Source organism: Liolophura sinensis, chromosome 9 (assembly GCF_032854445.1).
Source record: "Liolophura sinensis isolate JHLJ2023 chromosome 9, CUHK_Ljap_v2, whole genome shotgun sequence".
NCBI classification, from domain to species: domain Eukaryota; kingdom Metazoa; phylum Mollusca; class Polyplacophora; order Chitonida; family Chitonidae; genus Liolophura; species Liolophura sinensis.
Window position 1 is genome coordinate 18,055,430 of NC_088303.1, and position 18,713 is coordinate 18,074,142.

Consider the following 18,713-nt stretch of genomic DNA (forward strand, 5'->3'; position numbering starts at 1 on the left):
TGTTCATGTTTTCCTTTCAGTTATGATTTCCAAAAGTATACGTCATAAAATACAAAATTGTCTTCAAATAAATGTACGAGTCATTACACAAGGTTCCGTTAATTTCTTGGCACAGTTGTGCAAAGAAAAAAGTCGTCTGCAAGAGCCATGCTTAAACTTAGGAATATTTTTCGACGCAGTTCTGCGTTGAAAACCTTCACTTTGGGTGTTGCAAGATGTCTTCAGCACACAGAGGTCAGTGCAAGTCATAATTTCTGAAATTTAAGCTTGATATGTGGTAAATCGCTAGGTAAATCCTGTGGCAAAGTTGTTGATAATGACAACTGAGAAAACTCATCATGAAATAGCCGACATTGTCAAAGTAATGAACTGTTAATATCTCGCTTAAAGGGGAACTGCGGTATTTTTAATTTTCGCACAGATTGTTATCATCAGGCTTCTCCTGTTAGTGTATAAGATTGTGGATGTTTTCTTTGTGAAAATAAGTCATGAAGTACCGGTTTTGTTTGGCGAAATTTTGCTCGGCCATCCTTTGCCCCATACTAACGTCAGAGCGCGCAACATTGGAAAACCTGATGCAGTTATCTGTCCTTGTTGGAAAAAAAAAGGCCATGTCGAGGCTGGCAGTACGACAGGCAATCATTACTGATCGACGTTGTACTTGCAATGAAGCCATTATAATCAACAGAGAGAAAGTTAAAGTGCTACTTCAGTCTCAAGAAACCAGGATGAAAATACTACGTTAAACCCCAAGAATACATACATACAATTCATTATTTAGATTGGTAATATAGCTGATTGACTTTTCACCTGAATGATTAACCTTTGCTCATAGGAATTACCGTTCAAAATATCAACTGAAAGACAATTCTTAAATAGAATTTTTGAAGAATTATTTCAACATCATTTGGAGACATACAGCATCCCCAGGCCTTAACAGGATATAAATTTGACGTTACTGTCAACTATAGTATTCATATTGCCATTGGCTTTATTTCACTCTCTTAACCCAGCCCCTAACATATTTACACCTCAGAATAAGCTATTCCATCATTGTGCATACCACTTTCCAGTAGTAACATAATACCACAATTTTTATGAATAAGCACTCCATATACCTCTCGCTAGTCAAATGCTCATCATAACGTTTATTCTCATCACCCTACAATGTACCCTGTGACGTCAAAGCTCAGGACTGTTACAACCGTTCGATACACTATATTTTGTTGCTGCGCTTCCCTTGCTATGTGATGTGTTACTGTATATATGACCAGTCGTAAACCAGATGTCTTTGTAATGCACCTGATGTCACTTACAGAGCTTGCAGAAGACATAAAGGAACCAGACAGCTGTATCATGCTACCTGTCAAAATGTTAAGCAACTATTTTTGATTTGTTTTACTATAACATGGTAATCTGTAAACAGTTTCACAAATAGTTATTTATATCATATTTATTTATTTGATTGATCTGTTACGCTGTGCTCAAGAATATGCTTAGAGTAAAAAAACATTGCATCTCGTATTTCATTTTACCTCCTGTGGCAGCACCACGAATCAGATTTACATGTTTGCAACTGATAAACATGTCATCAGATATACCAGTATAATACTGTTGCACAGAGCAGTGATTTACATGTAACTATAAGTTCTGGTATAACAGGTAACTATGATTGTGTACCTAAAAATAATCGCAAAGAAGGCGAGTTATTTACAATGAGGAAGCCAATGAAGGCACAATGAACTATAAATTAAAACAGTTATCTGTGTTGGTCATGTACAATTTGAATCATTAGTTTACATACACATATGTTCTGATATGTGAAAAGAACATTTGAAGTTGCATTGTTACATCTGGCGTTGTTACATCTGAGGAAATAATGAACTTTGCTCACAATGGCAGATAACAAATGTAGATTATACAGTGTTGCCATATTGGATATTTCTTGTAGCAAAATTCACTTTATCTAACATCTGAAACAGTTATTTGATGACCCATTCTATGTAGGCGTATGATGGAGTAAAACACCTATTAGATAAATAAATAATTGTAGACCTGTGACAAGTTTGCTTTTCACACATCTACAGTGTATATAACCTTTATTGTGCCTTGTTTTGACTTCCTTCCCTAAAACCATAACTTGCCCTCATTGCATTTTCGTGCAATAATTTTTCGAGATTATGTGGTAGATGTAAAGTATAGAATCGATCAATGCAGTTGGGAGAGCTGGGAAAATCCCCCCCCCCCATCTCCTCACAAATACTATCTTATTCTTTATGAAATATACACAAATCTGGACCTCATCCTCTACTGACAATGAATGTTACCCTTAGCCATATTTTGAAGTGTTCAATTCTAGCCACAGGCATGGAATTTCAAGATTCCTTCACTCTCATTGTTCGTGGGGCTTTTGTGACTGGTCAGTCACAGAAGCAGAGTTAGTTCCATATCGTTGGTATTTAAAAGTTATCATGCTGCAGTTTTGTTGAGAGTTACTGACAGTGTCACAATGAATACCAGAACTTTAAAATGTTGCAGAAAAATTAACCCTGTTTAATACCACAGCTTCACAAGAAAACGAAAAAAAAAAAAGAAAAAAAAACTAGAAAAACAAACAAAGACATTGAATTTCCATGTTATATTATGGTTCAGAGGAACGTGGACCTGTATTGAAGTGGTGCAAAAAATGTGGGTAGAGTAGTAGATATAGCATCTTAGATAAATTGCGGTGTCAGCATTTCTTTGTTTATATATGCTAAAGCATTTTCTTGCATCTCTCTTGTAGGCAGCCTCTGCACCAAACAGAATATCCTCATCAGTTGTGGAATCACTTGCAGCAGTTGTTGGGGAGAAACAGGTGTCATCTGCTGTGGCAATTAGAGATCAGCATAGCCATGATGAGTCACATCACAGGTGATCTGCAATTAATGAATATTATGTCAGAGTTCTGAAATTCATTCAGTTTAAATCATAATTTTGCTTTGCTTTGTTTAGCTTAAATATGAAAAAAGATTAGGTCAAGACCTTGTCTTTTTCTGTTCTATTTTTAGATTTTCATTAAAAATAGAAATAAATCTTAAAGTATAAGTTTATTATTTATCTGTAATTAGATGCAGCTTTAGAAGTTTGTTAGGTTGGTAGTCCACAATCTGAGAATCTCACAATGTATTTGCTATACATGTAGATCATAATTCATAGTTTATGTGAAACAACTTTGTTGTGCCTTGAAGATATAGTTATCTGTCTAGCCTGCCTTACTTATTTTGTATGATATGAAGTTATGTCTGTGGCTACCTTCATATCTGTTCACAGTATGATATTGTCAGGTAGTGTGTTTGCATTACTGTGACCTAATGATCTACATCAGAAGTTCAGAGGTTGTAATCTTAGACCCAAAACTTCATCTTATGTTACATGGTCAGGTGAAAGAGATTTAACCATGTACGTGTAGTGCTACCTACACGCCCCTGGCTATTTGGTGTTTAGAGACATTGAATCTCCCTCTGCTGCTATAAGTGTTAATAGACTTCAATTCAATATATAAATGACTAAAGTATTTATCTTAAAATTGATTCTATGCACAAAAGAGACGTGGAGGTCGTGCATTTGGTAATTTACTATGATTTAATCCACATTCAGGCATCAACAGTAACACTCCCTTATTATATTTTTTACATGTCAGCAAAACCTGAGCTCAATACATGCAGTACTTCTTGAGATACCAAACCAAACATTAACCTTAACATTGATTATATTATGCACAAGACAACATGGGTTGAAGTTTGTAATTTAAGGTAATAAGTTCATCAAAGTACATCAACTATAGAACATCTCCCTCACATTTTTGTGCTTTACATGTATACATGTATTGGGGTCATTCAATACATGAAGTACTTTTCAGATACCACCCGTAACATTTACCTTTTATTAGATGACTTTCATTGTTACTGGACACCAACACTGGGGATATACAAATGATAGTAGCTAAGTATGTGCATATTCATTGGGAACATCCCAACTGATCCTCCAAAAAAGGGCCGTACTCAAAGTTTCTGATGGGGTTTTAATAAGATGGTCTTTTTTCTTAATGTTTGTTTAACATCCTTATCCTTTTCATATAAAACCAGAGTGTTAAAAAAAAAATATCTACCGACCTTCAGCCGCTTACCCTATTTTTTCTGATGGTATCAGATTATGCTAACAAGGTGTTTTGTAAGGATAACCTGACCTGAAAAAGTGTTGTGATTGTTAACATATTGTCAAAGTATAAAATCTAGCCCTTGCTTGCAGCAGTTTCACATATATGATGACCATTTTGGAACATTAATGGCAATCCCTTGTCTTTCTTAAGCGATACCTGAAATGTAATTGTTTTGAACTAATTTGGTTTGTGACATCATCTGACATGTATGGATACAAGAAGTATTTCAGTTTTCGTATTACAATGTTCAAATGGCTTTAAAGGTAATGCTCTTTGTTTATCTCGAGTGCTTTATCATATTTTACTTTATGCTACTTCAGGTGTTTGCTATCTGACCAGATTTATACCCATTCGTAAAACTTAAAGGTTTTCAAATGTAGATACATTAGTCTCATACTGTTAATTCTGATTCATCTGCAGTTGGTACTTGCCAGACTTGGTTGTTTTTCCGAAAACTGTGGAAGAAGTCAGTCAGGTGGCACGAATATGTTATGACAATGAGCTGCCAATCATCCCATTTGGCTCCGGAACCGGTCTTGAGGGAGGAGTCAATGCTGAAGTTGTGAGTAGACCAGTTAAGCTGTTCACATATATCTAAATGTTAAACATATTCTTTCAGAAAGAAAATTTAACATTTAATTTTGTATATGAATTTTTGCAATTAATTGCATTGTCAGATTATGGTTAGTGTTAATGTAGTTAAAAGACTTGTCATTTTGAATGTGTTTTATTAGAGTATGCTTTGTAGAACTGTATTGTTAGGTTTTGCTTTTTATGGGCAGGGTGGTGTGTGCATTGACTTGAACAAAATGGACCGAATCCTGTCTGTTCACCCTGAGGACTTTGACTGTACCGTGGAGGCAGGAGTATTAAGGAAGACCCTCAATAATTACCTGCGTGACACTGGTCTCTGGTTTCCTATAGGTTAGTGCTACGAATACTCTCATATCTTAGTCTTTGCGCATGTTACATTGTTGAGTCTGAGGGGTTTTTTTCAGGGTCGACTCAGGGATTGCAATTGTTTATGATAATGGGTTTATTAAATAGTTTATAATGGCTACCTAAATTTAGATAAAAGAAAGATTCTGCACTGACTGCTGGGGACTTACGAAAACTGTAGTTTAGAGCCGTTTTTAAGCCCCAAAAGAAAACTGAACATTTAAGCACTTTTGTTCTTTTATATGTTAATTCATATCATATACTCCATATTAAGAAATAAGAACAAGCATTTCATGTATTCTTTAAGAATGTGTGACTAAATATTACTTAAATTAAGTAATTAGTTTAGACTACATCATTTCAGTATTTTCTTACATTTGATGCATGGGGCGTCCGTGTCCAAGGCGATTAGCCTGCCAGCAGTTTCCTCCTGCCATAATGCTGGCCGCTGTCATATAAGTGAAATATTCTTGAACACGGCATAAAACATCAATCAAATAAATAAATCAGATTAATTCATTTGGTGCAGATGATTATAGTGGCCTCCGTTGCCAAGTTTTTAGCATGGTAGCACTGCACAGTGACTCAGAAGCCTCTCACCAATGCGGTGGCTGCAAGTTCAAGTTCAGTTCATGCTGGATTCCTTTCCGATGGAGGGGTTTGTGAGAAGGTCTGTCAGCAACCTGAGGATGATATGTGTTGGTCTCTAAACTTTAAATTATTTCACGGCATTTTTCTGTTCGGACTGTTTTTCTGAACTTCATCAAATGGTGAATCAGTCCGGAAAACCTTTGTTTTGTGCCAATACTTGGAGAAAATATTGAAGGAAAAATAGTAATTCCTAGATGTTAATTTCAGTGATAACAGTTCAGTTAGAATATTTTTGCATGTTAAATCATGTTTGTGAAATGAACTGTATATATTTTCAGACCGGGCTGCTGATGTGGAATGCCCATGCCAGCGATGATAACGTACAGTTCATACTGAATTGTAATGTGTCTTCTATTCCTATTTCTCACTCAGTACTATTATCTTGTATTTTCAGACCCAGGAGCTGATGCCTCCCTGTGTGGGATGTGCGCCACGAGTGCATCCGGCACCAATGCTGTGAGGTATGGAACTATGAGGGAGAATGTGCTGAACCTAGAGGTGGTCTTGTCAGATGGCCGAGTCATTAACACTGCAGGAGCTGGACGGAGAACAAAGTAAGGCTTCATGTACCTATACTGCTTTGTGTTCCTCTCAGCCATAGTAATTTATTATGTCCTAGTGGTGCACATCTGCTGGTCCATCTGTTACTGCAATATTTGGAGAACAAATTCGTGTGTCGCTACATATCTTGTGGTTCTACTCAGACGCATGCAATGAAACTTCACCCATGCAGTCATTTGCATCTCCCTTAGATCATAATTCATTGTTGCCAGCAGAACTGAATTGTTGACGTATTTTCTTAGGTTAGAGATCATATTTTACTTAATAGCGTTATGTACCAATACTACCGGGACAAACACGATGAAACTTCAGTTCTCTTACAGGATGAGATTTTGGTCAGCACAAATGACTTTTGACCAGCTTTCATATGTAATAAGGTCATGATCAACTCTTCAGTTCTTGTGCACGCAGTGTTGTCAAAACTGTGTACAGGACAGTAATGTATCCCGTCCGACCATAATGCTGACTGCTGTCATATAAGTGAAATATTCTTGAGTATGTTGAAAAACACAAATGAAACAAATGACTTATCCAAGGTTTATTTTGATTACATATAAGTGGAGAGCCAAGGGTTTTCAATTAGTGCATTAAACCCCAAGGACTCAGTCACTCAGTTAGCACAATTTCATATTTTTTCCTTAGGCTATTTTTAAATGGTGCAATATGTACTTGGGAAAAGTTTGTTTGTTGAGAACAAGTAAAATTTTGTGGTTGAGAACAAGTAAATATCCCTAAACCACAGAGACCTTACCCCAACATCTTCAAAGAAGATACAAGGGTTAGCAGTTTTGACACTTTCATGATTCATCCAAACTATATCCTTTTTCTTTTCTTACAGGAAGACATCAGCAGGTTACAATCTTACCAATCTGTTTGTAGGATCTGAAGGAACTCTTGGTATTATTACAAAGGCTACTCTGCGATTGTATGGAATACCAGAAACAGTGCGTATATTTGAATCCAATCGGTAATTGCGTTAAACCTGGTTTGACTTAAAACATGAATGGAGACACTGCATGTTTTTTAATCCGCTGAGGTGGCGCTAATGTGAAGCAAGACCTTGAGCCACTGTTACATCAAGAATGGACTGTAGTGTAACGACTACACCATTACAGTGTATCAGTTTCTGTTGTAACATACTGTCTTTAATGTAACGATATCATGACGAGTTGGGAATGGAGCATTAGACGTCAGTAAAATGAACTCAGAGGTCTGCAGCCGGGCGTTTGACAGGGCCTCATTGAAACATACAAATTTAAGACTGCAGGTGGCTTCAGTTAGATTGTCCACCTAGTAGTCGTGAGACCTGGAATCAAACCCGGTTCTGGTCATACCAAACACTTGAAGTCATACGTGTTGCTGCCTTGCTTGCCGCTCAACACTGAGAGGTTAGAGCAAAGACAGAACTGGTTGGCCCAGTTTCAGTATAATGTGACTGGGTGAGGTGTCATGTCTGGTGTCTTTGGCATGGACGGTATATGTATGCACACCTATGACTCGTCATCGTCACATTACTGAAAAATTGTTATGTACTACTTAAAAACCCAAGCATAAATATATAGTTACATTTTGAACTTTAGTGAACATAATAATTAAGTTTTAAGTGTGGACATACATGCACCTGTTAGTTGGAAATCACTTTGGGGAACGTGTGTTTGTTTTTTGTTTTTTTGTTTTTTATATCAACAAAGGACTCTAGTTAAATATCGGTAAGTGTTGATCTCAGAATTCCTTGATTTCCTTACTATTAAACTTCAGCGATACATGAAATATTCTTTCATTCTGATAATTGGTCTTTTGGGTCCATAACTAATACTCACTTGGAAGTTGTTAATGGGTGCTTGTTGTATTTTATTTCAGACAATATCAGCAGTGTGCTCTTTCCCCTCTGTGCAGGCAGCTGTGGACACAACAGTCCAGGTATTACAGTGTGGAATACCCATGGCTAGAATAGGTAAACATTCACTGTTACATTATCTTTATCAGTACCTGACGTCTGCAGGAGTCATAGATCTCTGAGGCATAACTTATGTTCATTGTGCATTACAAAAACTAGTGCGGCTAGTGCCTGTTGAAAATATTCAGCTCTGCCTTTGTGCAATACAATGTGAATGTCTTTACTTACGCTGTTAAGGAGAGTATGCACTTTTCTGCTTCGCAGAAGGATTTATTACACTGTTAAGGAGAGTATGCACATCAATGAGAAAGATTTATGACATCATCTTTGTCTGATTTTCATACACAATAAAACTGTTTGCGAATCCTGGACATTGCTGTTACTTGCATTCACAGCAACACACCCAGTTGATAAACAGTTTTATGATATACCTATGGCCTTTACCCAATTGATACAGAGGCATCCTTTATTTTTCCGTATATGCATCCTCTGAAAACAGGGACTACGTTCAATGGTTACATAGGGGAAACCCTGAACTAACATTGGAATTTGGTGTGACGCAACTACAACAACAACTTTAAATTACAAAGAAAAAGACCACATTTAATGGTCTTCGTTTTAGAACACAAAGAAACGACAAGCATGTCCCCTACAGCCTGGGGGAAATTATGTAACTCTTAAGAACAAAATTGCCCAAACTTTGATTGTCTCCCAACTGTACTTGTTCTACACATTAAGCATGGTTAACACCATGAGGTTGCAGTATTTGAAGCTAAGTGAAAATATGGATGACCTTCTTGGTGAATTTCTAAGCAACTTAAATATAAGATCCCATATAGTCAGTGATCTGATCTCGTTTCACTCAGGGTTGATGATACTTGCCACATGAATCGGTTATTTGCCGTTTCCAACACCTGATATGACAGGCCGACCTCAGACAACTCTAGCTGATACATCATCACAGATTACACACAGGTTAATGGCTATGTAGAGAAAATCAAAGGACAGGCATATATGCATACAGGGATTCCTGGCTTTATAGTTAGAGTAGAATTTTTAATCTTCATACTATATATGTATGTCACTGATGCTACTGAAGTCCTGTAGTGCCACTGATGAGTTTAAAATAATACACGATTAATGTTACTCCGAAAAAAGACTTCATTGTGACTCAATATTTCGGCATTTTATTTAGCCATCATCAGGATGATGCATAAATAAAATACAGTGAAGTCTTTCTTTGGAGTTACACCACTCGTGTATTATGATGCTTCTGTTTAACAGTGATTTCATCCAATATTCTACTTATCTTATTGCTTGTCTTTTTCAGAGTTTCTGGATGATGTGATGATGAATGCCTGTAACCTGTACAGTAATCTGAACTATAAAGTGGCCAATTCACTTTTCTTGGAGTTCCATGGCTCAGGGAAACATGTGGAGGAACAGGTGGCTGTTGTAGGTTAGTTGAGTCTCAGAGTTCAGCTGGTGTTCGTTATTCACCAGTACTGTTGTGGCATTGTCATATCTATGCCTGTGTGTACCTCGTTAAGTTACTTTTACAACTTTAGATATATGATGTGTTAATGGAATTTGGGGTGGAGGAGTGAAGGTATTAAAACGCAGCATAGGATAGCCACTTAGCAGACTTGAGTTTTGCCATGTTATATCAAAGTAGCTTTTGATATGGGATGTATCTTTTGATTTTGTAGGAGGTCTATCAACATGTGACATATTCTGATGCTTTATTTTGGAATTGTGCTCTAAGTTAAATATATAAATATAAAATAACTTGTAGCCTCATGATCGGCACAGTTTCGGGAGTTTACAGAGTTATTCCCCTTTGCAATATTTTGCTGTTTGTACTCCAGGAATAACATTTTCTATCATTATGAACAATTTTAGAGTAGTCTTATATGGGAGCCACAAATGTCAAAGGTGTTAAGGTGTTGTGTTCTTTTCAACCTATGTAGATGTCAGGAATAGGGATAGGTAATACTACTTTTAAAGGGATATACCACCGAAAGAAATTAAGAATTTTCGTCTTGGTTCAGCTAAATACAAAAATGAGTTGCATATGACTCCTAATTAAACCTCTTGGGCCTGTACTTTCTGAAAAATATCAATAAAAAGGATTATAATGGTGAAATGTGTCACTGGTCTAAACTGTCTGCCTGGTGGGTTATTATGCAAATGAGGCAGCACAAAGATACCCACAGAGCAACGTTTGATCGTGGATAGCATGTGTAACAGCATGATAACTTGAAAGCGAATTATAAGGCTAGTAAACCAAATACAATCTTCCTTTCTTTTAGTTATGTATTTTAAAGTATTCGTAATCCCCAATGATCTGTACGGCAGAACTGAAGATACGTGGTTGGCCACATAATTACAAGACAATCCTGTGTCTTACATTTCACTGTAATCTGCACAGTGAAAGGAGATAACCCGGTCAAAAAAATTTGTCGTCAGCCACTAGAGTGGGTTGATGGTTGAAGGGAAACCCGGGATAAAAGTGAATATTGGATCGTTCACTCAGTCAGATACATGTCAGTAGTCATCTGGAAGTCTCAACTTTATGTAGATGACATCTAAAATAACAGTACAATTTTTTTCTCTGTCTGCGATGTGTCTCTTTAAGATCTACTTTTTATTTATATTGCTTACTGATGCTGAAACAGAACCGGGTTTCCATCTGCAACAACAATTCATACTGAAATGTACGTAATAGTCCCGTCCAAAAGGATGTGATACTTAGATCTTCTAGATACGTTGTTGTTTTGCTAAACCACTTGTAAAATGCAATCTGTGATGAAAACAGTAGAATAAATGAAGATTTTCACTTCAAAGTGAAGCTTCACAGTCAGATTTCTTATGTGTCAAATGTCCTAGAAAAGAAACACTGTTTTACTTTAGTTAGATTAATTTACATTAATTTCACACAAAAGAAATGGTGCATTAGTCTTTATGCATGATTAAGGGGAGATAACTTTCTGTGTCATTCTGCCATATATTCTATCACAGAGGAGCTAGCAAGTATGAATGAAGGTGAGAACTTTGTCTGGGCCAAAGAAGCAGAAGAGAGGAATAGGTTGTGGAAGGCCAGACATGACATTGTTTATGCTTCAATGGCTCTGAAAAAAGGAAGCAAGGTAGGGGTTTTCTTTTTTTTGGATAGCAATTAAGAACTGAGAATTGATTGTACATAAATAAATCTTTTCTTCATTTTTACCTCTCCAATAAAATTAGTGGACAGGATATAGCATCTTTCTGGTCTATCTGTATGTTCAATTAACCTTTTCTTTTAAGGTCCAGTTTTACTTCTATCAACTGGTCCAGTCATGGTGAAACTTTGTGTAAACAACGCAGAACATCCAAGGAGGGGAGCATTGTAAATTCTGCACATTTGAAGCTTATTAATAACCTTCCTCTCTTTGTTGGCTAAATCTTCTTGTTTACATTGTTAAGCTACTTTTATTTCAGTCAGGTTGCCTGGTTATTATCAGACTTCATGTACAATAAACACATACCCTTTTGGGAGGTGAATGTACAAGGATGAGAATTGTCTGCTGATCAGCTGATTTCATGATTCAGGCAATCCGGATTTTCAGCAAAGTATATAATCTTTGACCAAGATGGCGAAATCTATTCAATTTTACTAATGGGGCTGAGCTAGTAGAAGAAATTTCTGTTGATTTTGTTCTGAAAGATTCTCTTCCTTGAATGTAGCAAATTCAGCAGATGTGATGCTTATCAGTTGCCGTAAAGAAGAATTTCATTAAAACTTTGTTAAGGCATTTTGTGCTATTCTATGAAGGGACTTAGTCTGAGATTATAAAAGAGAAGGGTCTAGCATTCATTGAAGACCAGATGTCTTGTGTTATTATGGTATTCATATCTGCATGCACATCACATGTGTAAAACTTTGTCAATCACTTGTGAAAAATTGGTGGATTACTCAAAGCACTCATCACTCAGGTTTCCTCTACCCATAAAGCTGACCGCCATCATAAAAGTAAAAAGTTCAGAAAACGACAGTCGCCGAGTGGGTAGCATGGAGCCTCTTGCCAAAGCGTTTGCTTTGAGTTCATGTCCAGCTCATGCTGTCTGATGGTTGTGGGCTCCCCAAGGCTCTGCCTAGTTTTTCCCAATTGATGAGAATGCTGGCTGCCGTTTGGTCATATATATGTTCTTGAGTGCAGTGTTAAGAAAATTAGATAAATCAATCAAATATATCAACAACCTAACAAAAAAAAAAAAACATCATCACAGCTGTTTTAGGCATTTGTCTTAACTAAGCGGCTACTTTGTGGAATTTTTGTGTTGATAGTGCTTTTTTGATTTGAAATTGTCTTGAAAATCAGTTGTTTTTTGTTCCAGCCTTACTCAACTGATGTGTGTGTACCTATATCGCACTTGCCTGAAGTTATTGTAAAAACCAAAGAGGATATTGCGGAGTCAGGTGTTGTAGGTAAGAATACAGCAGCAGCGAAGAATAATAAGGAATATCCTGGTATGGAAATTACACTTTTATGACCTGTGATGATTGGTCTGTCTCTGGGTGGCTGTAGTTCCCACCAACACATCATGCAATGGACTCCAGACTCATTACAGCATCCTATGGCTTACATCGATTTTAAATATATTCCTGTGACTACCCAAAATATCTTTACTTCATGTTTGTATACCAAGTATGTTGTTATTTTTGTTAAGATGATCTTATTCAAGGCTTGCCACAATGTAGCGGCATTACTGCCGTTATGGTGTTTAAACACCGATCATTCATTCTTATTGAGGTTTTAAATTGCCATTTAGAACAGGGATCTGCAGAAACGGAAATAGGATTTCAAATACTACATTGTATTTGTGATTGTGTTGTTTGCTCTGGTTGTGCAATTGAGTTTGGTTTTCCATCATTCCATTATTTATAGTTCCAGCCCAGTAAAATGTGTTAAATTGTATGTCCAATAAGTATTGCCTGTCTAGCTGATTATTTTAGTGAGGCTGTTTGAATTCACAGAGAATAAAAGTATACTTGTTTTCAAGGATTCCTTTCTTTTCATACTTGTGGTGATCTTGCAGATGATATTTAAATAACTTTGTGCGTATGTATACATACTGTTTATACTATTACATGAAGACCATACCTGTTTACATTAGTTGAAATATTCTGCAATTTCTTACAGGTGTTTTTATGTGTGTTGATCTCTCATAAAATGATAATATTGTTTACTTTTACCCAGGGCCTATCGTAGGACATGTTGGCGATGGGAATTTCCATGTATTTTTCCCAGTAAACCCAGACAGGCCTGATGAACTCAAAGCTGTCAAGGAATTATCAGATAGGATGGCAAAGTAGGTCTAATACACATTTGTTTTACTGGGAAAGAAATGGGTAAATTTTCCCATTTGCAAGGAGTTCCGATTGTGCTGCAAAGATTCAGCGTATTCTGTTTGAGCAAGTTTTAAGAAAAAAAATAAATAGTCATGAATGTCCCCGTCATGAATTGTCATGAAAGATGGGCATGAATTTTGACATTTTTGGAGAAAGTCATGATTGGTTTTCTCTGGGCATGTGTACATGTATACGTACTAATGTTTGTGTTGTGACATATTCATTGTAAGAACAGTCATTGTTAGGTTGCTATTAGTTTATCATTCCAGTTCCAGGATGAAACATCCGAGATACATTGAGTAAGTGTGTAATAATGGCCTTCAGATTTTGTTATTTTGTGTAGTAGAGGCCATGAATTGTCAGATTTAGTGATAAAAAAGTCATTATATGTTGAGTTGGGGGTGGTGGGGCCAGGGGTAGGCGTGTACTGATATCACCCTGTCTGTCTTTCTGTCTGTCTGTCTGTAGACCTTATTTTGTCCATACATCTCCTGCCCAACTATTGGGCCTATTTTGAAGGAACCTACCATACATCTTGCCTATCATCTGAAATTGTACTTAATTAAGGGTAATGGCAGTCAGCTAATTATTTCCAAAATAGGGCTTCCATGACTGAGGGGGTTAGCTCATCAGCAAGGCACACTGACCCAGGAGCCTCCCCCCAATGCGGTCACAATGATTTCAAGTCCAGCTCATGCTGGCCTCCTCTCCTGCGGTACGTGGGAAGGTTTGCCTGCAACATGAAGGTGGTCGTGGGTTTCAAGCCGGATTTTCTCCCACCATAATGCTGGCCGCCATCGTATAAGTGAAATATTCTTGACTACGGCATAAAACACCAAACAAATAAATAAATATTTCCAAAATTACCCCCATTTGGGACTGTGTAATAGTTCTTTTCAAATTTTGTCCTTGCAACTGTTCCTAAAGTACATGAAACTGTATTTCGATGAACTAGCCATACGTCGTCCCTATGACATCTAAACTTGTACATGCTTAAGTTTAAGTACAACTGGATAATTATTTTAATAATTACTCCAGTTCAGGCACTTGGTGCAATGATGGATTTCCACGTGCACAGATGGAAGAGGGGTATTTCAGACTTCTGGATCCTAGTTGATTTTTGTTTGGAAACACCTTTGGCAATCATTGCTATTATGATTAACAACTAAGTATCTGATGTGGATATAGGATACTGCTTTTCAGACAGTGTGATGTTTGACATTTCAGGCGAGCCTTAGCTCTGAATGGCACCTGTACAGGGGAGCATGGGATTGGCATGGGTAAAAGACACCTCTTGACAGAGGAGATCGGGGAGACGGGGGTGGAGGTGATGAAGCAGCTCAAAGCCGCCCTCGACCCAAAGAACCTCATGAACCCAAGTAAAGTGTTTCCTTAAGATCTCCCTCAGGCCGAGTTTCTAAAGGAGATCTCCAGCCTAGCTTATCACAGCATGGAAGATGCATGAAGTTAGCTTGAGGGAACCTGTGTCATGCTGTGTTTAATGAGGAAGCACATGGAAATGAAAGCATGCCTCACTTCCTCATTGTCTTAAGCTAAGCTATTTGCCCATGTAAATATTGATGTTAGAAGCGTTTTAGCAGTACATTCCACACCTTATCAGAGGTTCTTACTTTGACCACTATCTTTGACATATCAGAAATGTCCTTTCTAGGTGTCTAGACCATTTTTGGTCATTCTTTAAATGTCTGTGTAGACACTGAAATGTTCTTTCTAGGTGTCTAGACCATTTTTGTTCATTCTTTAAATGTCTGTATGGACACTGAAATGTTCTTTCTAGGTGTCTTAGACCATTTTTGGTCATTCTTTAAATGTCTATATAGACACTTATCTTGCCCTGTATGCACTGTGTCCTTTAATTTTCTTGACTGTTGATAGCTATGTACATTCAACAGTATTTTACTCTTCCATAAATGCACAACTGACCAGCCTCAGTAGAAGTTTGTCCAGTACTTGTCAAGGCTTGGTGGTTTCTCAGCAGGTTTAAATTCAGTTCAGAATCATCAAATCAATATTACAACATTAAACACCAGTAATATCTTAAAGAAATACTTGTACATGTACAATGTATGTGCTATCCAAATTCTGTCTTTTTTCATTTTCAAACTTTTGTCTTAGTTTACTTGTTTTATAAAATATCCCAGTGATGAATTGGCTAAAGTTTGACTGAATATTGTCTTCTACATCTTGTCCTGTTTCTGTCCCTTGAAGGTGTGGAATAGATATGTACATATGTATTTGTATGGCTTTGTTTACTTGTATTTATTATGATTTGTTACACTGTTAAAGAAGTGCAGTGATAGTTCATCCAGTGTGTTCATGGTTTATGTGTGCAAATGGTACATAAATAGATTTACTTAATGATGGAAGTTTCATAACTTTTTATATAACTTTTAAAAGTTTTATACAGGAAGAAGGTATGATGTGTGGTATTGATTAACATGTTTGTTTTTGTGTTGAGAAATTTATACAGAATCAAATATATATGTGTGTCATAACAATTTTTTTTGAAATATGATAAATTTTAATACTCAGACCTCTCAATAATGTATGTGTAAATTAATGCAATTCAGCACTTATATCATCCAGTCTCCTTTGCTTAATCAATAAGACTTGCTTAAGATGTGTTTCGGTTGAAAGAAAACCTGAAGGGCATTGGGTCTGTTTTCTTCAGTGTTTATTAAGTTGAATTAGCTGATATGTGACAATAGCAATCTGATGTAGACCTCTTAACAACGGAGTAAAGTTAATGTTAGCCAAACCGTCATATTCATTCTGCCTGTATGACCTTCCAGATGATGTTAATTAGTCTGCCTTTCATTTCTTGAGGCTGTTTGCTCACATAATGCCAGTAGGATTTCACTCTTTTGTTAAGTAAGAAAAGCTGCAAAATCTGCTTGGCTACAATTGACAATGAATAATCCAGGGAACAAAGTAGACAATCAGTGTGTCAGGTTCAGAGTTTGAAAATTACTGTTGTTATGCTCATTATACTTCCCTGTGATAAAGCCTATGTTTTTTTTTTATATGCAGGATTAATCATTATATTATGCTCAGATAAATTTGGAAAAAAGTATAAAAGGTTTTTTTCACGAAGCTAGAACAGTAGTATGTGATGAGAAATAATTTTTACCCACTTGCTGCTTTAACCCTTCATAAATTACTCAAGGGTCAAAAGGTTGGGTCTAATTGTGTCAGTATTTACAGCAGTTAAACTGGAAAGTTCAGTGTAGGGTTTCCGCTTTGATTCAAATGATGTTTTGATATGTGTTGATGTTTGGGAAACTTAATTCCTTTAACTAAAAATTGTTTATCAGTTGCTTCTTTCATTTTTATTAGCCATGATTGTGCTGCCGGTGTTTTTTTTTGTTTTTTTTTTTGTGCATTAAATGTCACCTGGTATCCTGCTCATCCTGAACACCTTCATGAAGAAGTATTTCACATGGTTAAAAGAGGTTAAAAAAGATGTAGTGGTTACTGAGAACTGGTGATCAATTCTTGAGCGCTACCTTAAGCATGAATCAAAAATATATTTAAATAAATAACTGGTTATGAGTTGACAAGAATAAGTAATGCTGTTGTATGTTTCTCCATGTCTTCTGTATCTATGCAATTGATGGTCATAACATAAAACCTCAAACATACATACATTCAGTGTTCATAATATGTATGGGGATGCAGATGTCACACAGCGCATAGTTCAAGCCGGACATAATGGCAAATCTTCCAGCTGTACACATTATTAAGAAAGTCATTTACATGGCAGTTTTGTCCTGTACAAAATGGCTGGCCCCTGTCAAACTCATGATTGGCAAAGGACACTTATCCTGGTTATGTCCAGGCTGGCAGTGTGTTTATAATATAGTGGATTGTTTGGAATGGAAGTGCTCAGGGTTGACTTTCATATATATATATATCAATTATTCACTGTATATGCAATAAGTATTCTTTATAAACTGTATCATTCATGTTTTGTGCATGTATTTAGATTTGAAGCTGAGGCCCAAAGAAAGGTTAAAGGATTGTTTTCATGCTGGTTAGTCTTTCTTACAAGGTGTTAAAATAGAACTAAAACTGTAAACTTTGTATGATGTGAGCATTGATGCTACACAATGGAAAGACCCCTTTGAAAAAGCTTAGGACAGATTAAATCCTGCACTTTGTACTCTAGAGACTGGTGTATTAAGTGCAGTTTGACATCCATGTACTGAATATACCAGATGTGATGTAAGGTGCTAGTGAACCTGCTGTGAACTGTGAATCAGTTCCTCTCCAGACCGCATGCTTGCTGTACACTGTGGTGAAAGCATTTTTATTGTTGTAATATTTAAGGTTATGTCTCTTTTTCAATTTTTGTTTACTACTTAATAGCCCTTTTTGCCATTGAGGTATTATTGGTGTACATATAGCAAAAAACCGAATGTTAAAGTATACCTAGTATTGTGGCAGTTGTGAGAGGTGTTTTTGATATCGTTTTTTGTAGCTTTTCCAGTGGCCTAAAATAAAGATATTTGACCACTTGTAACTGTACAGGTTCACTTAAGTGTATGTTCTCACAGGTACCACTGATGAACGTAGCTGTCGTGACAATAAGTCCTTTAAGATTGCCGCTGAAGTTGAGTCACAGGCAAACATAATAAGGTATTTTTTGTGAACTAAGCCTCTGAACATGACGTCATACACAGACCGTCTTGTTTCACCTCCAGGTGTTTTTTTTAACTTGGCGTTTATTGAACTTAGTCATGGTATGAGGATAACTAGGTCAATGACGTTCCAAATAACTGCAAGATATTGTTTGTATTGCATGTGAAGTAGGCTAAAACAGATATTGTATAACATGTTTCAGACAGTGACACTGTTATGCTCGTCTGATGGGTAATTTGTTTCATGTCATTTATTGCAAAAAGTGTAAAACCCAGCAGACTAAGTTTTTCAGCGAATCGAGATAAAACTGCCATCAAATAAGTTGGCTAAATTAAATTATGTATGCCCAGTTGTGCCTTTGACTGTGTGCCACGCACACACCTGTCAAAAGTGCTCAATAAATAGTGGTC

The 18,713-nt window shown here is 36.6% G+C and overlaps 1 protein-coding gene across 1 annotated transcript; it reads left to right on the plus strand.

Annotated features, from left to right (window-relative positions):
- Positions 1–130: 130 nt before the first annotated feature.
- On the plus strand, positions 131–18,713 carry LOC135474725 (probable D-lactate dehydrogenase, mitochondrial). The gene is made up of 12 exons (XM_064754291.1): positions 131–234; positions 2,786–2,913; positions 4,622–4,763; positions 4,984–5,125; positions 6,186–6,345; positions 7,191–7,296; positions 8,213–8,306; positions 9,580–9,708; positions 11,271–11,398; positions 12,627–12,717; positions 13,490–13,601; positions 14,869–18,713. The coding sequence occupies exons 1-12, from the start codon at positions 148–150 to the stop codon at positions 15,035–15,037; spliced, it is 1,488 nt and encodes a 495-aa protein (XP_064610361.1). The 5' UTR covers positions 131–147; the 3' UTR covers positions 15,038–18,713.